The sequence below is a fragment of the Pleuronectes platessa genome, chromosome 8 (genome assembly GCF_947347685.1).
Source record: "Pleuronectes platessa chromosome 8, fPlePla1.1, whole genome shotgun sequence".
Lineage (NCBI taxonomy): Eukaryota > Metazoa > Chordata > Actinopteri > Pleuronectiformes > Pleuronectidae > Pleuronectes > Pleuronectes platessa.
The window spans coordinates 28,722,333-28,745,274 of NC_070633.1; the positions used below are offsets into that span (position 1 = coordinate 28,722,333).

Here is a 22,942-nt window from a genome sequence, read left to right on the forward strand (position 1 = left end):
TGTGTTCTGTCCTCCCCTCTGTCTGTGTGTCCCTCTGTGTGTCCTGTCCTCCCCTCTGTCTGTGTGTCCCTCTGTGTGTCCTGTCCTCCTGTCCTCCCCTCTGTCTGTCTGTCCTGTCCTCCTGTCTGTCTGTGTGTCACTCTGTCTGTGGAGAAAAGATGTGATCCGGTGTCAGCTGACAAAACATTTAACATTTAAATGTTACCGACTAAAAAACTACCAACAAGGTTATCCAGACATTTGATACAACACACTAAAGTTATTTTTGAATAAAAAGCGATAGAATTATGAGATGCTCTTTGAGACACTGTGACCTGAACAGTTAACTTTTAATTTTTCCATATATTTCAAAACCAGACACAGAAATGAAAAACTGAAAATCTCCTCCGTCATTTTGCAGGTGGTTAAAAGAACATTTGGAAACTTGTAAAAACATTTTGTCTCCTTCAGCTTCAACAGAGTTCTTTCCCGTTGTTTGCAGATAGAATAGATTCAACTCAGTGTGTATTATGTCTCAGTGTGTATTGTGTGTCTGTGTGTATTGTGTCTCAGTGTGTATTGTGTCTCAGTGTGTATTGTGTCTCAGTGTGTATTGTGTCTCAGTGTGTATTGTGTCTCAGTGTGTATTGTGTGTCTGTGTGTATTGTGTCTCAGTGTGTATTGTGTCTCAGTGTGTATTGTGTCGACTGCGTTTGAGAAGATGTGCGATTGTGCTTCTCCTGTTTCAACGTGATGATGAACAAAGCTCCATGAAGTTGTGTAGAAGGATTTTCAAACCACAGAACTTGTCCTGTCCGTCAAAAACCATACGTGTGTGTGTCTGTGTGTGTGTTTCTGTGTGTGTGTGTCTGTGTGTGTGTGTGTGAGCTTGTTTGTCGACCCCTGCTGCTGTTAATTACCTTTTTTAATTTACAGTTTGATAATCGAGGCTTTGAAACGAGGAAAACCTTGAAAAGATTCCAGCGAGTTCTGAATTGCCCTTTTATTTCAAACTCCTCCCACTAGAAGTTTATTAAAATTCTAGCTGTGGATGATAAAAGCTTTCTCTCCATTAGTGGGATGTTTGCGGCTCTTTCAGCAGACGGATGATTGGGCGGCGTGCCCTTGGGTGTCAGCTGAGTGTTCACAGAATAGAACCTGTGCCCCTTCTAAAAGGGAGTGAACACACACAAAGGCAGCTTTTCATTTCCATGTTTATCACCTTGAGTCTGGATCAGGATGAAAACATACAAAGCATCAGAGGAGGGAAACAAAACAGGAAACACACACACGCCCGTCTCAGCTCGTTTCTATTGGGTGAAAAGCTCTGTCGTTGTTGTTTCTCTTTTGAATCACTTTTCACACACCTGATCACCCCCCCCCCCCCCCCCACCCCATCACTGCAGAAACACACAGCAGAGGAAGTAGCTGCCATATTCCTGCTTTCAGCAAAACAACTTTGTGCAAATCTGAGTTGTTCAAGTTCAATTTCGAGTTTATTTGTAAATCTCAATTTTTGCACAAATGCAATTTTTAAAATGCTTCACACGAGACTTTGAGCTACACACGTTTAGAGAAACAGGTCCTGGATCAGATCACATCGGAGTAAAGGTACAAATCTAAACGTTCCTCTTCTAATGCTTCGTTACTAAAGCAAGTTAATTATGGTTAAACCCTTTAGGCCACTTCCATGTTAATACATCTTGATTTTACAACACATCTCTATCGCCTGCGTCTACATTAGTGTTTGAGACTTTTCTAAAAGCTGAAGCTCCGCCCACGACACCTCAGGCCGAAGAGTTTCCATGTCCAGTGAAAGTGTCTCATTCCAAACACGTCTTTAAGGATGGTACTCAGCTGATAGCTAACGATGACCCGGGTCCTTACTGAAACCGTTTTAACTCCAAAGATCTGATTCTGAAAAGGTTCCTTTTAAATAGGGCAGAGTGAGAAAACGTTGAGAGCTGGAACAAGAAGAAACAGGAGGTTTTTAAACTGGTTAAGTTCTTCTGGGTTCAGCCTGAAGTTTGACCTGCAGCTGAGGGAAGCTGCTGCTGTCAGAGCTTCATCCAGCAGGAGTCAGAACCATGAACTCAATGAAGGCTCCTGAGAGCAGGTTTCTGTTCACCTGACAGCAGCAGTTTGACTCAGAGCTGAGCGGGGGGGTGGGGGGGGGTCAGCTCCAGCTCTGACTCCTCCCGGTGTCACATCACCTGATCGTCATGTCGGAGCGGATCTCCTCCATCGAGCTCTGCTGCCAATTCAGAACCGAGAAAACAGTCAGATGTGCCAATTAAATTCCCTCCTGTCAAGTCAAAGATGTGTTCTACCTCAAAGAGAAACCTGCTTTATTCATTTATTCACATTTCAGCTCACACCTGGAACCACGTTCAGATTAACACAAAACATCCAGAGCTCAGGGATGGAGAGACACGCTGTGATTCCTCTTTCATTCATTACGCACCTTTATTTCCTGTGTGGATCAAAACGTTCTGTTATTCTCTTTCTCGTCTCATCAGAAGACTTCTGATCAAACTTTAACCGACTGATCAGAAGTGCTGTGGAGGCGTCTCGCTCCGTTTTGATGAGCTCATATTAAGAATTCTGTTCAAGAATGTTTTTATGGAATCACTTCCTGGCTTGATATCCTGAGGGATCAGAACAATAGAAACACGATGTGCGTCCCAGAAGCTTCTCTGATGTCACCGGAGAGGAACCACAAAGTGAGAGAGTCCATCGCTGAGTCACTGGATGAACGGGCGGCCACGCAGCTCGGGACTCGAACCCGTGGTGATTGTGACCAACAGAATAAACGAGTGTGTGATGAGTTAACGAGAGAAGAACGTGTGTCACCTCGTTCTCTCCCAGACGCTCAGGACGATCAGCTGCAGATTCAGTTTCCAGACAGTTCACAGTTTGAGTTGTGACCTGAGCCGTCGCTCTGTGATCACTCATCATGTTCCTCACTCAGCTGTTCTCCTCACTCAGCTGTTCTCCTCACTCAGCTGTTCTCCTCACTCAGCTGTTCTGACACCAGGACGCCCTCCCTCCATAATAAAGCCCATCACAGCTGATAATTGCCTCTCATTACCTCGGCGTTTATCTGCCTCCTGTCTCCTTAAAGAGGATAAAAATCAATCAGTGGCCGCTCGTCTCTGCTGCTGCTGCAGTCACAGAGAAAATGGCGAGTAGCGGTGGTGGGGGGGGGGGGGGGGGGGGCTGGGAAGTGGATTAGGGCCGCCGCCCAGAGCTGCTGTGATGACACCATACAATACTAATGGGCTTCTTCACGCCGCGCTCACCTAATCACCCGTATCAAACCCTCTCACAGAAGAGCCTCTTATTTATTTGATTTCTCTCACATTAAATTATATAGGATTTAGAAAAGGGATTACGTTTTTACACTTGTAAGAAGCCTTAGCCACTTAATTAAGGCTGGAAATAATACTGCAATTATTTTTGCAGAGGGTGAGAATGGGATTTTTATGGCCTCAGAGTATTTAGTTAATTATAATGTTGCAGCCTGACGGTTACGTTTCAGAAACTCAGAAAGTTTCCAGTGTTTTTTCTCTCTGTGTGTGTTTCTTTCAATGAGCTGCGACTGTGAGGCCATTGTTCTGCAGCCTGTTGTTTATCAGTGCTGCTGCTATCAGTAGCACAGCTCATCACTCACTGACATATTGTTCCAGCAAACAATGCATCTGTGTTTGCAGTGTGCACGACAGAAATCTGATTTACTGATCAATGGGCTCCACGGTTTTGTCTCCCTCACAATGAGCCGTGATGCGACCGTGACAGGCTGCAGGTGGAACAATGGCCGCCCGGACGTTTCTACTATACCTGTGGCTTGGTTTGAATCAGTTATTTGCCTCATCTGCAAAAACAAAACAGTTTGTTCTCAAACTGAAGCTGGAAACACAACAGGTCTATAAGTTCCTCTCTGCAGGGTGCAGAGCTGAAGAAGCATCTCACAGTAAACTTATATTTACTGATGCGTTATTAGTTTTTACTTCACAGTCACTGAATAAACGTGTCTCTGACTCGCTGCTAGGTGGCGTCATTCAGACGTGAGAGACTCAAGGAGGAGGTTTGAGGTGAAGAGATCATCTGCTGCAGGAGAGAAGCTCCAAGACCTTCACATCCCTCTGACTCTGGTTTGACTGAGCATCAACGCACCTGTAGGCCCGCCTACACCAGCCACCTGCAGCCATTGGACGGTGCTAGCTGTCAATCACACAGTGTGTGGGGGGGGGGCTGATGGAGGCTGATGGATCCGATGCTTTACATTTATTAGAAGCAGTTTGTCGTTGGTGTATAAATCTGAGAAGAGCAGAGAAGCAGCACAAAGGTTCAATGAGCAGCTAGAGAGTGTGTGGGGGGGGCACTTGGGAATAATAGGAGGTGAGCTGTGGAGTCGACTGTGAAGGTTGTGCAGCAGTGGTTGTGTGATAATCCCTCTGCAGTGGTTGTGTAGTGAAAGCAGCTCCATTAGTGTCTCATGTGCTTTTCAGCCACAGTGTTACTTTGCATTAGAAGCATTTCAGAGCAGAAGCTTCACAGCAGCTTCTACCTGCAGGTGGAGGAAGTGAAGGAGCCAGTGGAGCTGCTCAGATCCAACTGGGGAGAAACCAGTGACTGAACTCTCTCAGTGAAGTAAAGGTTCAGAACATAGAGGGTCAGCAAAGTGAAGTCACCTGGACTCCATCTTGTGGATGAGGCAGGTTCAGACTAAGACTTCAGCTCAGCTCACTTTGATCGTATCTAATGTATTTTTACCTGAAATCTGGAAAAACATCACATGGTTGGACACAGAAAACAAAAAGTCGGGTTTGTCTTCAGCTTCATTAACTTTTCTCTCGGGCTCAGACAGAAAACTGCTTCCTGAGCTGCACTGAGGTTCAAACTATCAGTAAAATATATAATCCTGGTTTTAACCTTTAATCCACATTCGTATTGAGAAGTTTAAGAAGTCTTTGCTTCATTCTACTAAGAAATACCCCAACAAACAAAATACAATCTATACATTATATACATATAAAACATTTGATTCTTTCTTCAGATTGTCTCATGATGAACGTGATCAGACACAAAAAGACCAAATGCTAATTTCAGCTGCCAGAGTTAAATCCCTCGTTTCAGTACCACGGACAGCGACACTCACTAAATAACATCGTGATGTCATCGTTTAATGAGATCGTCACATGACCTGATGGATATTATATGATATTTTATATCTGTTGTGTGGGAATTGATCCCAGAACTTTGTGAACCCATCGTCCGACCGACCAATGGACAAACAACTACCACTTCTACTGTGTTGATAGTCACAGTGTGTATTAGTACACAGTGTGACAGTATTAGATTTCAATCAGTCAAAAGTCTGATGAACAAACTATACAACAAACTGTTTTTAGGACGGGGGAGACGTGTCCTCACGTGAGGACGGGGGAGACGTGTCCTCACGTGAGGACGGGGGAGACGTGTCCTCACGTGAGGACGGGGGAGACGTGTCCTCACGTGAGGACGGGGGAGACGTGTCCACACGTGAGGACGGGGGAGACGTGTCCTCACGTGAGGACGGGGGAGACGTGTCCACACGTGAGGACGGGGGAGACGTGTCCTCACGTGAGGACGGGGGAGACGTGTCCACACGTGAGGACGGAGGAGACGTGTCCTCGCAGCTCCTCAGACTCAGAGTCTCTGATCCAGGACGTAAACACCGGGACAAAGTCTGAGACGTGGGTGTGTGTCCGTCCCAGGAATGTTGACTCAGTGTCTCTCTTCACTCGGTCACAAGTCGTGTTCGTGTGGGTCTCCCAGGAGAGTGTCTCCCTCGTGTGGAGAGGTGATGTTGTTTGTGTTGTTGGATAAACCAGAAGAAGAGCTGCGTGTTGATTGACAGCTGAGAGAGAGAGGGAGTGAGAGGGAAGGTAGAGCAGAACTCCCCGTGGAGCTTCACACGCCGACAACTTCTCTCTTCCAACTTTTCCTGTGTTTCTCTAACAAATTAAAGCCGCTCATCATTGCAGAGAGGAGAAGGAGGTGCGTTGGAATGAGGGACGTGAGACTGGAGACGTCCACCCGTCCGTCCTCGGTCCTGCTCGTCACGCAGCAGCTGGAGCATCACTCTCCGTCTCGTTTGTCTCCGAGACGTTCGGCTCTGGATGGATGGAGCTCGGCGCTCAGGTGAAAAGTTTCCTTCGTTAGTCACAGTTGGTTTTATTTGATGGGAGGAGGTGTGATCACACAGTGGGGGGGGGGGGGGGGGGGGGGGCCTACATGAGGCGTTCAGGAGCTTTGACCGGATGAGGGGAACTGATCATTTGTCTCTGAAGACGTCCTGTTCTTTTACAGTCAGAGACGAACAGGAAAGATAAACACTCGTCTGCTTATTGGTAAGCAATAACAGAACCCTGGATATTACCCATGATCCTCTGCTTCCTGAACCTGAAGAGCTACTGTAACAAATCCACCAAACTCAAAATTATTCATGTTTTAACAGTTTCCTGCTGAATATTGGAGATAAACTGATGTTGTTAATAACTTCAGAGTGTTTGTAACTGATCTCAGTTCAGCTTCACTCTTCAGCTGCAGCTGGTTGTGTCTGTGACTCTCAGTCAGTTGTTCTCTCAGGAGATGGAACCCACTCAGCAGAGTCACAGACGCTCAGGGAGAGAAGGAGGAAACTTTCTGCTGTGAAGATTTAAATGTCGTGCTGGCATTATAAATAATGACGTGGTTCATATTAGACGTTAATTGATTGAACTTGCGTTATGAGTCATTATTTTAAGTCGCGCTCTGAACTTTACTGAACTTAACTCAGCAGAAGAAGCGTGTTTTTCATCCTGTGGTGTTGTTCCACCTGCAGCAGCTCAGAGGCTCCGCTCGCTCGAGTAGAGAGAATCTCAGAAAGGTCACGAGTGGCAGCTGGTATTTGCGGTGCAGGCGCGGCACGTTACCGAGGAGCCGCCATGACACGAACAAGCGCTGCCTGCTGTGTGGAGCGCTCTGCTGCCTGACAGACCGCACTGAGGGTTTGGAGGACTGTGTCATTTTACATGAACCACCTCCTCCAGCACCTCCTCCAGCACCTCCTCCAGCACCTCCTCCAACGTCCTCGTCTCAGCAGAGGTTTGAGTCTCGGATCAGATCGAGCTGCACCGAGCAGCCGGGGGGGGGGGGGGGGGGGGGGTTCCATTCAATCCTCAACGATTACAGGCAGTCAAAGAGCATTATGGGAAATAATGGGCCGATTGATTGGCTTCCTGTGGGTTTCAGCTTGGTAATCTTACTTTTCATTTTTACTGTTTTTAAAGGTGGTTTTGTTATTTTAACATATTCTGTTGTTACAGGAAATTGTCCATTTTAAGTACAGCTGAGGAAATGGAACATTTAAGGCCCAGGTCCAGAGGAAGTGGGTTTTGGACCTGGAATCGTCTGTGGCCTGATTTTCAAATCCTTATTACAGGAAAACGTTCTTCTAGCTATTTCCACATTAGTCAGGAGACAGATTCTTCTCAGGTTGGTGTGCGTCTGTCTTTGGGTCTCGGTGCACACGTCTGAATCCTCTCTCTCTTCTCCTCCTTCCTTCTTCTCTTTCACTGCGACTCCTCATCACTGCTCTCTGGCCTGTGAAATGTCATCCCGCCATCACGGCCAGTGTCAGAGCGGCTGAGGGTTCAGCAGCGACTGCTCGCCGCCGTCACATCGAGAGAGGAAGCAGAGCAGCATGCTCCCACTGCCGCCTGTAAAACTCAATCTAACCACCCGCCGGCTCTGAGGAGGCAGAGAGTCAGAGGTGGTGGGGGGGGGGGGGTGGAGGGAGGCTGTGGGGAGGGATGGGGGGGGGAGTCATTGTATAAAGAGCAAGTCAAACGAAAAGCAGCACGGCAGCTGGCAACTGCCCTTTTAACATCAACACATCCTCCCAGTAAACACAAAGAGACAATTGTTTGGTCACATTGTGATGGTGCTCACACACACACACACACACACACACACATGCTCTCACACACACAGTTGCAGTGTGAGTGTGTTAAATGGTTATTTGCTCTAGCTGCCTGAGCCAATAGGATTTAACCAGCCGTGGAGGTGTGGACACACACTGAGGTTTTGACCGCGATTATACTGAGAGCTCAGAGCTGAGCCAGGGATTACCTGTTTGTGTGTGTGTGTGTGTGTGTGTGTGTGCGTGTGTGCGTGCGTGTTTGTGTATGTGTGTGTGTGTGTGTGTGTGTGTGTGTTTGCTGTGTCGTCTCTTTAGTTTATCTTTGTTTTACTTCAGAAAGTCTTTAAATGCATATTTCCACATTTAGAGAATTTAACCCGATTATCCAAAGCAAGCTAACCCTCATTATCAATCATAGTTTATTAGAATACATCACAATCATCATTTGATAACAATTAGCAACATCTATCTTATTTATAACATTTAGTTTAGGTGTCCCGGATTAACTGAATTCACCCCCGTCATTATTTCTCTCTCTAATGAAATCCCAACGAGGCGTCTCCAGTGTGTGAGTCATCGTTACGTCTAAAGATGACTCAGCAGTGAGGAGCCTCGTGTGTCGGTTCAGACGACAGGATCCAGAATCAGTTATTACTGTTGTTTGGTGATTTGGGTTTTTATTTTCATTTGCTGTTCAAATCAAATATTTCAGAATATATTAAATTACAATAAAATATAATTTTATAAAAAACGAAACCAGTCTGAAAACTGAGACTTTGAGTTTGAGTGGAAACACTGAGGAGGATGTGAACTAGTTTTTTCCCTTTATTGTAATTTACTGTTAAACTATAAGCAGATGAAATTAATGTAAACTATGGAGTTAGATTTATGAGAAGTTACAGGATGTTCATCGTTATGGTCACAACTATAAACACCTGGTTCAAGTCATTATGGATTTCACACGTGAATCAAAACGTTTGGCTCCTTAAACTCATCACATGACAAGAGAGGGGGGGGGGAGCAGTTACCTGATTGATGACGAGATAATGAGGAAGCATTATTTCATTAAACACATGTCCCACTTCCTGTTTCCTCTTCCTCACGTTGATCCTCCTCCTCACATTGATCCTCTTCCTCACTTTGATCCTCTTCCTCACTTTGATCCTCTTCCTCACGTTGATCCTCTTCCTCACGTTGATCCTCCTCCTCACATTGATCTCCTTCCTCACGTCTTCCTCACGTTTATCCTCGCCTCACGTTGTTCCTCTTCCTCACGTTGATCCTCTTCCTCACGTCTTCCTCACGTTGATCCTCTTCCTCACGTCGATCCTCTTCCTCACTTTGATCCTCTTCCTCACGTTGATCCTCTTCCTCACGTTGATCCTCTTCCTCACATTGAATCCTCTTCCTCACTTTGATCCTCTTCCTCACTTTGATCCTCTTCCTCACGTTGATCCTCTTCCTCACATTGAATCCTCTTCCTCACTTTGATCCTCTTCCTCACGTCGATCCTCTTCCTCACTTTGATCCTCTTCCTCACGTTGATCCTCTTCCTCACGTTGATCCTCTTCCTCACTTTGATCCTCTTCCTCACGTTGATCCTCTTCCTCACGTTGATCCTCTTCCTCACATTGAATCCTCTTCCTCACTTTGATCCTCTTCCTCACTTTGATCCTCTTCCTCACGTTGATCCTCTTCCTCACGTTGATCCTCCTCCTCACATTGATCTCCTTCCTCACGTTGATCCTCTTCCTCACGTTGATCCTCTTCCTCACGTCGATCCTCTTCCTCACGTTGATCTCCTTCCTCACATTGATCCTCTTCCTCACGTTGATCCTCTTCCTCACGTCTTCCTCACGTTTATCCTCGCCTCACGTTGTTCCTCTTCCTCATGTTGATCCTCTTCCTCACGTCTTCCTCACGTCGATCCTCTTCCTCACGTCTTCCTCACGTTGATCCTCTTCCTCACGTCGATCCTCTTCCTCACGTTGATCTCCTTCCTCACATTGATCCTCTTCCTCACGTTGATCCTCTTCCTCACGTCTTCCTCACGTTTATCCTCGCCTCACGTTGTTCCTCTTCCTCACGTTGATCCTCTTCCTCACGTCTTCCTCACGTCGATCCTCTTCCTCACGTTGATCCTCTTCCTCACGTCTTCCTCACGTTGATCCTCTTCCTCACGTCGATCCTCTTCCTCACGTTGATCGTCTTCCTCACGTTGATCCTCTTCCTCATGTTGATCCTCTTCCTCACGTTGATCCTCTTCCTCACGTTGATCCTCAGCTCCACACACACTCGCCCGCGGCCCTGACTCCTCCTCCTCTCCTCCACCTGCTGACACTGACCTTTTGATTCAGATTACTTTTGTTTCTGTGGCAAACACAGTGCATTCTGGGTAAATGCTGCAGGTTCAGAGCAGAGGGAGCAGCTTGTTTTACAAAGTGAAGCCGGCGGCTGATTGTGCTGCTCACGAAACACCTTCAGAAAAACTAGCTTCTCAAACTTTTAAAAGCTGCAGCTCCAACACTGATAAATTAGTAATAATATGTGGTAACACTAAGAGCGTTCACTGTGTGTGTGTGTCTGTGGGTGTGTGTGTGTGCGCACTGTTTGCTAACATTGTGTACCACTTCTAAGTATAAAAAAACTCTAAAACTTTTAAAGCTCCGACAATAAATTAGAAATGTGATATAATCATTTCCACTGTACTTTTGACTGTGAGAGCAAGGACACAGGTTGTTCTTCAGAGAGTGAACACAAACATGATGAGTGGCTGAGAGGAATGTGTGTGTGTCTGTGACTATGTGTGTGTGTGTGTGTGTGTGTGTGTGTGTGTGTGTGTGTGTGTGTGTGTGTGTGTGTGTGTCATCCTCCATGTTGTTTCGAGCCTGCAGTATCGGGAGCTGCTGACTTTGTGTATCTTCAGCTTCTCTTGTTCTCTTGAAGAAAAGAACAACGGTAAATAATCGGTAATAATAATGGTTCGTGTCCTCCGCTGTAAAAGTGGAGAACAGAATCCTCGAACCCTCGGAGGATTGAGCTGCTGCCTTCTCGGCTCCTCGGCTCCTCGGCTCCTCGGCTCCTCGACTCCTCGGCTCCTCGGCTCCTTGACTCCTTGGCTCCTCGGCTCCTCGGTCCAGCTTCTCCTCCACGTTACGCTGCAGCTCGAGAGACATTAAACCCAGATAATCTATGCACATGATGAAAAATGGATCTGATTTTAAGACGTACACTGACCAGCTAATTGAACCATTTTGCCTTCTATGTTATTAGTATTTCTATAAATACTACTTTTATAGAGTAGTAGCTCTACCAGTGACTTTCACAGTAGTGTTTTGTCTTTACGTACACAGAGCACTCAGAAGTCAGAGGAGCTTTGTGCGCAGTGTTATCATTGTGTTGCTCAAGGACACTTCAGCAGGTAATGGAAGGTGTGTGTGTGTATGTGCGTGCGTGTACGTGTGTGTGCGCGTGTGTGTGTTTGTGTGTGTGTGTGTGTGTGTTTCAGTACATCCTCTCCTCCATCACAGGAACAAACCAAAGTGTTTCCTGACAAACTGCAGCGACACAAAGACAAACTTGATCTTCTTCTTCTTCTCTCATCTCTGCCTCTTCTTCTGTCTCTATCGTTCCACGAGTGTTTTCCCCAAGAAGAAATAATTGGCCCAGCTCGCCGTCCCGAGGGAAGAAGCTCATTTATATTCCCCCACATAAACACACACTGGGATCGTGCCCCCCCACCCAGACCCCAGAGGAGGCTGTTTCTTCTTCTTCCCTTCGCCCTCTCCGCCAGCAGCTGCCCAACAACCATCGCTGTACCTGGAAAAAACGAATCTGAACACCTCTTCCCGTCCGTCTCTCCCCCCAGTGCATTGTGGGACCAGTCCCAGCAGGACTCCTGGCGGTCCCCTCGTCATGGATCTCTTTTGTTCTCCTGCTCTTCTGCAGGAAGCGTCCTCCCAGGTGACTTCTCTTAAAGAAGACGTTGTCCCAGCGCAGGGCGAAAAGTCTTCTATTCTTAGACGCTTGTTATTTCCACACTGTGGAAAAATCCTGAAACTTCATTAATTAGATCATTAAACGTGTTCACTGTTGTTCATGGTGAGAAGTGAACCATGTTAGCATGTTCATCACATAAAGATATTTCTTTAACACTTTCCGACAGAACGTGGTCATTTACAAAAGTGTTGGAACCTCCAGAGCGGTTTGGATCCATGAAGGAGATGTTTTCAAACCGGGATCGACCCTGTGTGTCCTCACCGGCTGGTTTGTGAGCTGCACGTCTGAAGACACAAGCTCGTCCAGAGCCATCTTGTTTTTTAAAAACCAGAAGTAATCAACTTATACAGTGATTTATTGTTCTATTTTCATCTCATTTATTCTGCACCTACATACTAAAAGAGATTCAAACCTTTACGTTGATGTGGTTACTAAGCAATTCATCCACTAGGGGGCAGCGCAGAGTTGAAGGTTCGAACCACAAACTTGGCCACTGAGGGTGTGGGGGGGGGGGGGGGGGGGGGGGGGGATAGCCGCTCTTTGCTCCTACGCCCAAAAGAAGAAACATCATATCGATGGATCTAGTTTCTCATTCTCTAACATCTTCTTCTTCGTGTCCTTTGGTCGTCTCACTTGTTAAACTGGCTTCACTGGTATTTCTGAATTAGCTTCTCTGTCTGAGTCTTTGTTCATTTATTGAGCGATATGTGTTAGAAACGAACACATTATGTGTTGATGGAGCCTCTGATGCTAACAACCATTACACTGGAGTTGAGGTTTAACTTCAGCAGCTCTGTGTCTCTGTGACCTGAGAACCACTTCCTCTCTCTCTTGTATCCAGATGCCCCCCCTGGTGGAGGCAGAGGGAATTCATTAGAGCTCACGTCTTTGACAGACACACACTCTGAACTCATGATCTAATGTTTATGTTTGTTTTGACGTAGAGAAAAAAAGGGAAATTTTTTTACAATTAACCTGGAATTAGAATCAGGTTGATGTGCTTTGTATTCCCGAGCTCCCTCAGTCCTTTAATAACTCACATGTGTTAGATTGTTTTACACGACGCCAGCTCCGTCACATGAATCTATAAATATAAATGTGTTTACACACGTTTGTGTAAAGATGAAGAACAGAGTGAAAATCTGTGTCACATGATTGGAGATGTTCTGCTGTTGGTTTCCTGCATGAAGCTAAAAAGGCAGCCTGCAGCCATGATCTACACACACACACACACACACACACACACACTGATGAGGTTTTCCCAGCCCCCCCACCTTGGTCCCTGTGTTTAAATAGACTTGTGATGCAGTGTGTCAGACTGGAGATATATGAAATATTATTTGACTCTGTTCCATCAGCTTCATCAGTGTATTCACATTCACACAGGAGCCTGAGGACGTTCTCTCCTCGTTCCTCGAGCTTCCATTCGAACCAGAGAAGGAGGATAAAAATGTGTTATACACCTAAAAAAACGAGGAGAATTATGGTTTAAATGCAATAATCGGAGATAAAGTGCAGAAGCAATGTCACAAAGAATAAAAATAAAAAAGGAGAAAACATTAAAAGATGCATATCAATGTTTTAGAAAGTGAAACCAGGAATTTTAGGACAGTGGGTGTCTCCATCCGAAACCAAGACCAACTCCCATCTCTCCAGAACCTTCCAATCAGAAGTTATTTCATAAAGGGTCTTTCTGAGGCCTTTCTAATCCTGACCCCTGACCCCTGACCCCTGACCCACTGTTACACCCGACCTCAGACATCCTGGAGGGCCGTTCACCAAACCTGGAACCGAAAGAGTGGTTCTCTGGTCAGACTGCAGCTAAATGAGTGTGAGCGGCGTCTGAGCCCTGAGGTGAACCCGGTCAGAAGGTGTGAGGGCCGATGTGAGTGGATCTGAACCTCAGCAGCAGCAGCAGGTCCTTGAAGCCTCTGTGACCTCCACCTGAACATTGGAAATGAGTCATTGAAGATAATTCAGTCAGTTTGTGTTCACGGTGAAAAGAGGAGCACAAGAGAAACCACCTCCTCATTCACACACACTCATTAATATGTGATGCATTCAGGGGACGGGCAGCTGCCTGTTCACGCTGCTTTCAAACTGCTTCTGTAGAGGACGATTCAAAACACGACCGGAGCTGAAGCAGCAGAGACGAGTGCAGCTCCACCGGCCTCGAGACGACACTCCTGCTAATGAGTAAAACAATCAGACTGTCTACGATGAAATGAGGAGCTCTGACAGTAAAGAAGAATTCAGAGCTGAAAGAAGAGAGTGATGGAAGAACTCCTATTTGTATTTATAAAACACTTTCTAGTCTAGATGTCCAGTCAAAGAGCTTTAACATTAATAACAGAGTATTTTCTTTCAGCAGCGGTCGGATCCTTCAGGTCACCTTGACCCTGATGACCTCGTGGGTCTCGTCTCACATGTCTTTAAACTCTTGAGCGAATCCAACACACACAAAGTAAACTTTAGTGCTGTTCAGATCCTAACAACTTGGTGTTTATTGTTGAAGGGTCAGCGGGGGGGGGGGGGGGGGGGGGGGAGGAGGGAGCATTCATAAAGAGAATCTGCCCTGATCTTCAAGCAGCCGCGGGAAAACTTTATAACATATTAAATCAGAAGATGCTTTACAGCTGTGAGATCCTTCACTCGACCAGCAGGTTAATAACACGCTGTTGAGATACGGTGACATTTGCTGGTTTGTTTGTGAGCAGGGTTTCTCTAAATCTGGTAGTAATATTAAATAACTAATAAAATAACTCCCATGAAACCTTCTGAGTGTCGTCGTGCTGCTGATGACAGGATGTGAGGCGACACCTTCCTGTGCTCCGGTGTGAAGGTTCCCCTCCTGCAGGTTGAACACCACATGATGGTTTCCACCAGGAGACACTCCTCCTCCTCCTCACTCGAGCACAGAGGAGATCCAATCAGCTCCAGCAGCTTTGCCCTGCTCGTACGGTGGCCTGGAGGAGTGTGTGAGTGTGCTGCCTGCTTGCTTTTAATGGGGAATCACTTTGTTTGCTTGATGGGGGGGGGGGGACCCTGCAATGATAAAAGACACATTTCCATTTGTACAAGTTGCAGAGGTTCACGTGGAGACGCTGAGGAGCTTCTGATAAACACCATCATTAAAGCCCAGGGAGACGCAGACTGGAGGCTGCAGCTAATGGAGGGTTAGATCAGAGGAGCAGCTTCTCCTCCTCCTGTCGTTTCATTCCTTCTCTCCATCACTCCGCTCCTCAGGAGGCCACGGCCCCCGCACCAACATTTACATTAGGATTAAACTGCAGCGACGTGTTGGGTGTCGGCCACAGAGTGTGTGTGTAGAGTCAGGAGTTCATCTACTTCTGCTCCTGCTGTTTGTCTTGAGGAGCAAAATCAACATTGACTTTCATCACTGATGCGTTCATGCAGCCTGGGAGATTCCAGTGTGACCGGGGCAGGAAGCAGACGAGGGTCCAGACACAGCAGGAGGCTGGTGACATCACACGTGGGTCTGGACCGTCTCGGCTCCTCTTCAGGTTCTTCACATGACCCAGGATCGACCCACTGGTCAGGGAGCTGCTGCTCTAAAGCCTCTATTTCCATTGTGTCCAGTGCCATTTTGTTTCAAACCAGAAGTAACCATATTAGGAAGAGCGGGGGGGGGGGGGGGGGTGGAGCCTGGCTACTGGGACCAAAATGAGATGTTTTTTTTTTGTTTCATTATTATTATTATTATTATTTTGTCAGAATGAAATGTTTGTCACATTTATTGAAAGCCCAAAGTCACACCATATAATGCTGTCACACTTAAGGTATAATAATCACAACAAAATAAATGTACAATCATTTGATGATGTCATACTTTTTACTGCACACACACACAAATTAATAAGCAAACTTGAGCTGATTTGAATTTATAAAACAACAGTGTCAGAAAAAACCATTTTCTGACACTGTTTCCCGTTGTTTGCACTTTGCTTCTGTCTCTTTAACGTGACTTCAGCTCTGCAGGTACGTCACAGACTCCTCCCCCCCCCCCCACCTGTATTTCCTGTTAATGTTTAACTTTCACTTTCACCGACCTCTGAATTCGGCAACGAGGCTGAATTTTATAACCAGGTCTCTTGTCTGTGTGAGTTTGTTGCTGCCAAACGACTTTTGACCGGTTATCAAATCCAAGGCTTGAATTACTTTTTACAGTCGTGTCCTGACACACCAGAGAAACCAGGAAGCATCTGTTCCTCCCTGAAGAGACGCAGGCTGAAAACCAGACGATCACATTCACCTTCCAAACCAAACTGAACCAAACCAGACCAAACGTCCTGAGTGAGTCCAGCTACAGGAGAGAAGAGTCAAACTACAACCTGCCGACGCTCCACACACTGACCGTGAGTTTAACAAACACCTCGACTCAGAGGGGATGTGAACCTCAGTGAAGTTCATGGAGCTGTGACTGACTGACTGTCTGTTTTCAGCTTCACCTGGAGACTCAATGGCTTCCAGATTAAAAGAGGATCTCTGCTGTCCCGTCTGCCATGATGTCTTCAGAGATCCTGTCATTCTGTCATGTAGCCACAGCTTCTGTAAAGAATGTGTGAAGAGCTGGTGGAAAGACAAAGAAGTAAAAGAGTGTCCACTTTGTAAGAGAAGATCTTCAATGATACAACCACCTTGTAACCTGGCGTTAAAGAACCTGTGTGAGAGCTTCTTACAGGAGAGAGATCAGAGCTCTTCACCTGCTCTCTGCAGTCTGCACTCAGAGAAACTCAGACTCTTCTGTCTGGACCATCAGCAGCCAGTGTGTGTCATCTGCAGAGATTCAGAGAAACACACCGACCACACAATCAGACCCATCGATGAAGCTGCACCACAACACAAGAAGCAGCTTCAGGAAACTCTGGAGCCCTTGAAGGAGAAGTTACAGAGTTTTGAACGTGTTAAAGTAAAGTTTGAACAAACAGCAGAACACATTAAGGTCCAGGCCGGACTCACAGAGACGCAGATCAAGGAGCAGTTTAAAAAGCTTCATCAGTTTCTGGAGGAGGAAGAGGAGGCCAGGATGGCTGCACTGAGGGAGGAAGAGGAGCAGAAGAGTCGGATGATGAAGGAGAAGATTGAGTCTCTGAGCAGAGACATAACGTCTCTTTCAGACACAATCAGAACCACAGAGGACGAGCTGAGAGCTGAAGACGTCTCGTTCCTGCTCAACTACAAGGCTGCAGTGGAACGAGTCCAGCAGCGCCCCCTGCTGGATGATCCACAGCTGGCCACAGGAGCTCTGATAGACGAGGCCAAACATCTGGGTAACCTGAGCTTCAACATCTGGAACAAGATGAAGGACGTGGTCTCCTACAGTCCTGTGGTTCTGGACCCAAACTCTGCTTATCCAAAAATCGTCCTGTCTGAAGATCTGACCAGTTTGAGACGAGGTGAGAGACAGAAGCTTCCTGACAATCCAGAGAGGTTTGATACTCTCACCTCAGTCCTGGGATCTGAGGGTTTTAACTCAGGGACTCACAGCTGGGACGTCCTGGTTGGACACAGTCCTTACTGGTCACTGGGTGTAAGAGCAGAGCCTGTCCCGAGGAAGGGAAAAGGTCTGTCTGGATACTGGAGAATAAGGTTCCGTGAAGGTAAATACACAGCAGAGTCACCATCAGGATCATCTGTTCTCTCTGTGCAGAAGATCCAGAGGATCAGAGTGAAACTGGACTGGAACAGAGGAGAAGTGTCGTTCTCTGATCTTGATACTAACAAACACATTCACACCTTTACACACACTTTCACTCAGAAGATGTTTCCATACTTTCACATTATAGATCACTTCAAGCTGTTACCTGTGAAAGTCTCTGTGACTCTGGATCAGAGCCGTTAGAGATAAAGATTTTATTCATCTTGTTTATTTCTTCAGGAGAAATCTGCTGAATTTAAAAGTTAAACTCGTTATTCTAAAGCTTTGTTTATTTCTCTTTTTACTTCTCACTCATTTTTATTTCTCCTGTCGACTTTTCCACGTGTTTAAAAATATTTCATTATTTTCTGATCTTTATCTTTGGTTTGTTTTTTACTTTCATGGAAAATGTTTTCTATCATTTAGATTTTGTGTGGATCCATGAAGTCGAGCAAACTGATGAAGATCCACATGAAAACACATTTATCAATAACAGTTGATCATTGTTCACATTCAACAAACTTTATTAAAACTCACACATGAGACATGATTCATGTTTAATCACATAAAGTCTGTTCACATATGAAATAATCCAACATATATGAACATTTGTCTGTTTGATGTGATGAAGCCAAAATGACTCTGTCTGTAAAAGTGTTTATTCAACAGCAGCCGAGTGATTTGATTTTAATATTGTGATCAAAATAATAAATACTATGAAACAGAAACAGAGTTCTGACCTTTTTAAGTTGAAATGTAAATATAACATATCTGTCATTAAGTAGCATTTAACACTCAGATAGTTTCAGGTTTTTAAATTGAGTTATACTTGTGATCAATAGTTCATATTTTGTCTCAGAGCTGTTTTCACATGAAGCTGTTTCCTGTCCCCTGACGTTGGACCTCTCCTCCTGCAGCGTCTTCATCTGCAGCCGCGTCACACGCTCCCTGAAACAACCACAGCAGCAGCGTCGTTGACTTATGAGTGTGTGTCGGCCATTCCTCACAGAGAGGAGCGTGGCGTCGGGCGCCATGTCCGCCAGTGAACTTTGATTTCGTGGGGGAACGCGGTGGCAGGAGGGGGAGGAGGGAGGGGAGGAAGGGGAGGGAGGGGAGGACAGGGAGGGATTCAATATATAGGAAGTGGCATATTTTCCCCGCAGGGTGTTTCCATCTGTGCTCCCTCCGCTGGGTTAGATATCATATGCTGTAATTCAGCGGGGGGAATAATTGACCTGTCAACGGGTTCACGCCACCGGTCCCATCACTCGGCGGCGGCCGACCTCAGCTCTGTTTCTGCAGATTGATACTTCCTGTTTCCCCCTCAGAGGTGAAATAACACTACACACACGAATCCTGAGGAGGCTGCGAGCTGCTGAGCCCCCCCCCCCCCCCCCCCCCCTGGGCCTCTGCAGGACGTTGGTCGTTTCAGTTTTCTGTACAAAGGCAGAAATAGAATTCAGGAATGTTTACATTGTTTTTACTGTGGATCAGCTGTTCCGGGGGGGGGGGGGGGGCGCTCTTCTGTTGAGACGCCCCTGATTGGAGCAGATGATCGTTTAGAGAATTCTGTGATTCTTATGGTTTATTGATTTATTTTAAACTTTAATAGTTGCATAGTTTCTCTGTCATTTCTCCATATAAATAATAACGTATTTGTGCTCAGCAGTAATTCAGTCTATTGCCAAAATTTAAAAATACATAAAAAAACAAGTCATTGCAAAGTAACAATTTTATGAGAGAATAGCGTTACATTTAAATGTTCCTGTTTGACTTCACCTAGTGAGATTGAGTTTTGTTCCTTTCATTTCTAAATATGTTCTTTGTTTTCTCATTTCTTCAGTTTTAACAATCAGACGGTTTCTCTCTCCGCCTCCTGCTGTTTGTCTGATCAGAACAAATTTGAATTTTAAAAGAAACATGAAAATTAGCATTTTCCTTCAATCACACTCTTTTTTGTATCTTGAACTTTTGAGTCTCTTAACGAGCTCTGTTTTCACAGTGATTTAAATTCGGTGTGTGTGTTTTTGGGATGGAGAGTTTATCCTGTATCGCACTCAGCTGGATTAAATATTGGACAAACAGTGACCTGATAATCATCTTGTGAACGTACAGTAGGTTTCAGAGGATCGTCTACGCACGGCTGCAGCTCGCCACCGGGAATCTGTCCAACACACGGGAGGATTAACACGGGACGACTCTGTGTCCTCGTTCAGGGTTCGTCTTTGAACCTGTCAGCTGGTGGGGGGGGGGGGGGGGGGGTCCGCACACACACACACACACACACACACACCTTCCTCTTTGTGTTTAAATTCAACACAATCAGAAGGGAGAAAAACAATAATAACTGATACAAACTGACAACGTCCTCATCAGCTGCACAGGAAGTCTCAGTTAGGAGACAAACAACAACAACTGACGACAAACAAACAAACAAATGCACAGGTTTGAAACAACATCCTCAGTGGAAGTAAACTCATATAGAATTATTTATATTATATACTCAATATAGTCATATTGGACAAACATGATCATCTCATAATCACACACACACACACACACACAATCTGACTCGTCCTCATTCACAACACTTGTTTGTCGTGCACTCCAGAGTATTGTGTGTTTTATAAGAAAACACTGCAGACATTATGATTCATGACTTTTATGTGATTGTGTGTCAGAAGTTGTCGTGTTTTTTGTGTATATGTGAGACCCGTGTGAATGTGTATGAGTTATTCCTCAGAGGCGACTCACACTGATTCAGATCCTTGCTGTTTATTCCCCTTTTAAAAAGCTGAGCACCCCCCCGCCCGGCTCGGAGCGACTCGGACTGAAGAGCTTTGTGTTTCCTCGGAGGAGATTGTGTAACCCAAACCCCCCCCCCCCCCCTCGCCCTGCTCGCCGTGCAGCAGTCACAGTAATGGCGGCCGAGCTAATCGATGCTCAGACTGTGTGATTTATAGTGTTTGCTGAAATCAGCAGAACGAGCTGCAGCGGGAGGGGGGGGGGGGGGGGGGGGGGGGCTCCCTCTCTACTGTAGGGCCTCCACTGGTAATTGGATATCTGTATGAGGCTTCCAGGAAGTTTCCATCGGGGCTTTACCCTCGATGCACGGCTCTCTCCTCATAACCTACATTACTAATGGAGACAAATGTTGCATTGCATCCTGGGAGAGTTCTCTAATTGGAGGAGCAGCAAAGGCAGGAGGAGAAAGGAGGAGGAACGACTCGACTCCCTGAATCCTGAAAACCCACGAGCGAGAGGAGATCAGCTGAGGTCACGCAGGTAACTTCTGTTTTTAAATGTTGAAAGCTCCTCAGACACTGTTTCTCACTGAACTGCTCTCAGATCAGTTCTACTCACAGGGAAGTAAACTGTTCTCACACTTCACTGCTGAACGAGTCACAACAGGTCAGTGCAATGAGCCCTCGACCTGCTGTGACCTCACACATGAAGATGATGAACAGTTTTATAAGTGTTCACACAGAAATGTCCCTGAGCTGCGTATCATTGTATAAATTTAACTTCTGACAAATCAGGATTATTAAACTTTACATTTAGATATTTCAGATGATTTTGTGTGATTCATAATAATAATCAGTCTGCAGATTCAGCTCTGTGGACGAGCTCCGAGCAGCAACGTGTCAGGCAGCAGCTCCATCAAACCACAACACAACAGATTCTTCTAAATGAAGCACATCCACACTCACGCTGCTCGACACTGAACAACATCACACCAGGAGAGACACAACGAGCTCTGACTGCAGAGAGCGGACGGAACCCATTCAAATAACTGAGGCATTAAATAACAACGCTTATTAAACTCAGACGGGAGGAAGCTGCTGCTCCGCTCAGCAATTATTATGAGACTTTCTAATGGCAGGGGGGAAGAGCAGCAGAGGGAAGAGCAGCATAGGGAAGAGCTGCAGAGTGAAGAGCAGCAGAGGGAAGAGCAGCCGAGGGAAGAACAGCCGAGGGAAGAGCAGCAGAGGGAAGAGCAGCAGAGTGATGAGCAGCAGAGGGAAGAGCAGCCGAGTGAAGAGCAGCCGAGTGAAGAGCAACAGAGAGAAGAGCAGCCGAGGGAAGAGCAGCCGAGGGAAGAGCAGCAGAGGGAAGAGCAGCAGAGTGATGAGCAGCAGAGGGAAGAGCAGCCGAGTGAAGAGCAGCCGAGTGAAGAGCAACAGAGAGAAGAGCAGCCGAGGGAAGAGCAGCCGAGGGAAGAGCAGCAGAGGGAAGAGCAGCAGAGGGAAGAGCAGCAGAGGGAAGAGCAGCCGAGGGAAGAGCAGCAGAGGGAAGAGCAGCCGAGGGAAGAGCAGCCGAGGAAGAGCAGCAGAGGGAAGAGCAGCAGAGTGATGAGCAGCAGAGTGATGAGCAGCAGAGGGAAGAGCAACAGAGAGAAGAGCAACAGAGAGAAGAGCAGCAGAGTGATGAGCAGCAGAGGGAAGAGCAGCAGTTCAACACAACTGAACAAAGGTAAACAATCAAATTATTATACAAACACGTTCCTGCTCCACAGCCTCACCTGCTGCTTTAGTAATACAAAACTGGGTCCTGTTCTCCACATGTTCTCCATCTGTTCTCCTCCTGTTCTCCACCTGTTCTCCACCTGTTCCCGACCTGTTCTCCTCCTGTTCTCCATCTGTTCTCCACCTGTTCTCCACCTGTTCTCCTCCTGTTCTCCACCTGTTCTCCACCTGTTCCCGACCTGTCCTTTCATAGTGACCGAAATCATACAACGGATGATACTTGTCAGATTTATCATATTGATGAATTTATCATGCACACTCATGAGCAAAAAGTTTTGTCTGTATGTTAATGTGGATGAATATCATCTAGATTTCAGTCGTCATGTACCAGAGGAGCTGGAACCTGTTTGTGTTTCCTCTGGTGAAGACACACAGTCGGAGAGAGAGACTCACAAACACCAGCCTCACTTTGTGTCCTTGAGCAGATTAATCAGCTAAACTCTCCTCGCTGATCGCAATTAAGAGATGAGAAACTTCTTAAGTGCTCTCCCCGTCTCTCTCTCTCTCTCTCTCTCTCTCTTTCTCTCTCTCTCTCTCAGTAACAAGGCCTCGCTCATCCCTTCTTCTCACCTCTGTGATATCTCTCTATCTGTGTGCACAGTCACACTGGGATAATTGTGCACCTATAATGGAGAAATTAGTCGGCCCCTGAAATGACCTTCTTCCTCTCGCTGCCTCACGAGATGCTGAGCGCCACATCAAACCTGCCGAGCTGCAGAGGAGGAGGGATCACCGCTGTGAGGCTTCCTCCACAAATCAGCTTTCACTCTGCGGCTTCCTGTCCTCCCTCCGCTGCTCTGCCTCTTATTAGAATATCACTTTAATGTCGCA

The 22,942-nt window shown here is 46.3% G+C and overlaps 1 protein-coding gene across 1 annotated transcript; it reads left to right on the forward strand.

The window, feature by feature from the left end:
• Positions 1-15,961: 15,961 nt before the first annotated feature.
• On the forward strand, positions 15,962-18,313 carry LOC128445767 (zinc-binding protein A33-like). The gene is made up of 2 exons (XM_053428602.1): positions 15,962-16,302; positions 16,390-18,313. The coding sequence occupies exon 2, from the start codon at positions 16,407-16,409 to the stop codon at positions 17,787-17,789; it is 1,383 nt and encodes a 460-aa protein (XP_053284577.1). The 5' UTR covers positions 15,962-16,302; positions 16,390-16,406; the 3' UTR covers positions 17,790-18,313.
• Positions 18,314-22,942: the final 4,629 nt, after the last annotated feature.

What these genes read in the sequence shown, in the direction of transcription:
- LOC128445767 (XM_053428602.1), top strand. Translation starts at nt 16,407, where the DNA reads ATGGCTTCCAGATTAAAAGAGGATCTCTGCTGTCCCGTCTGCCATGAT.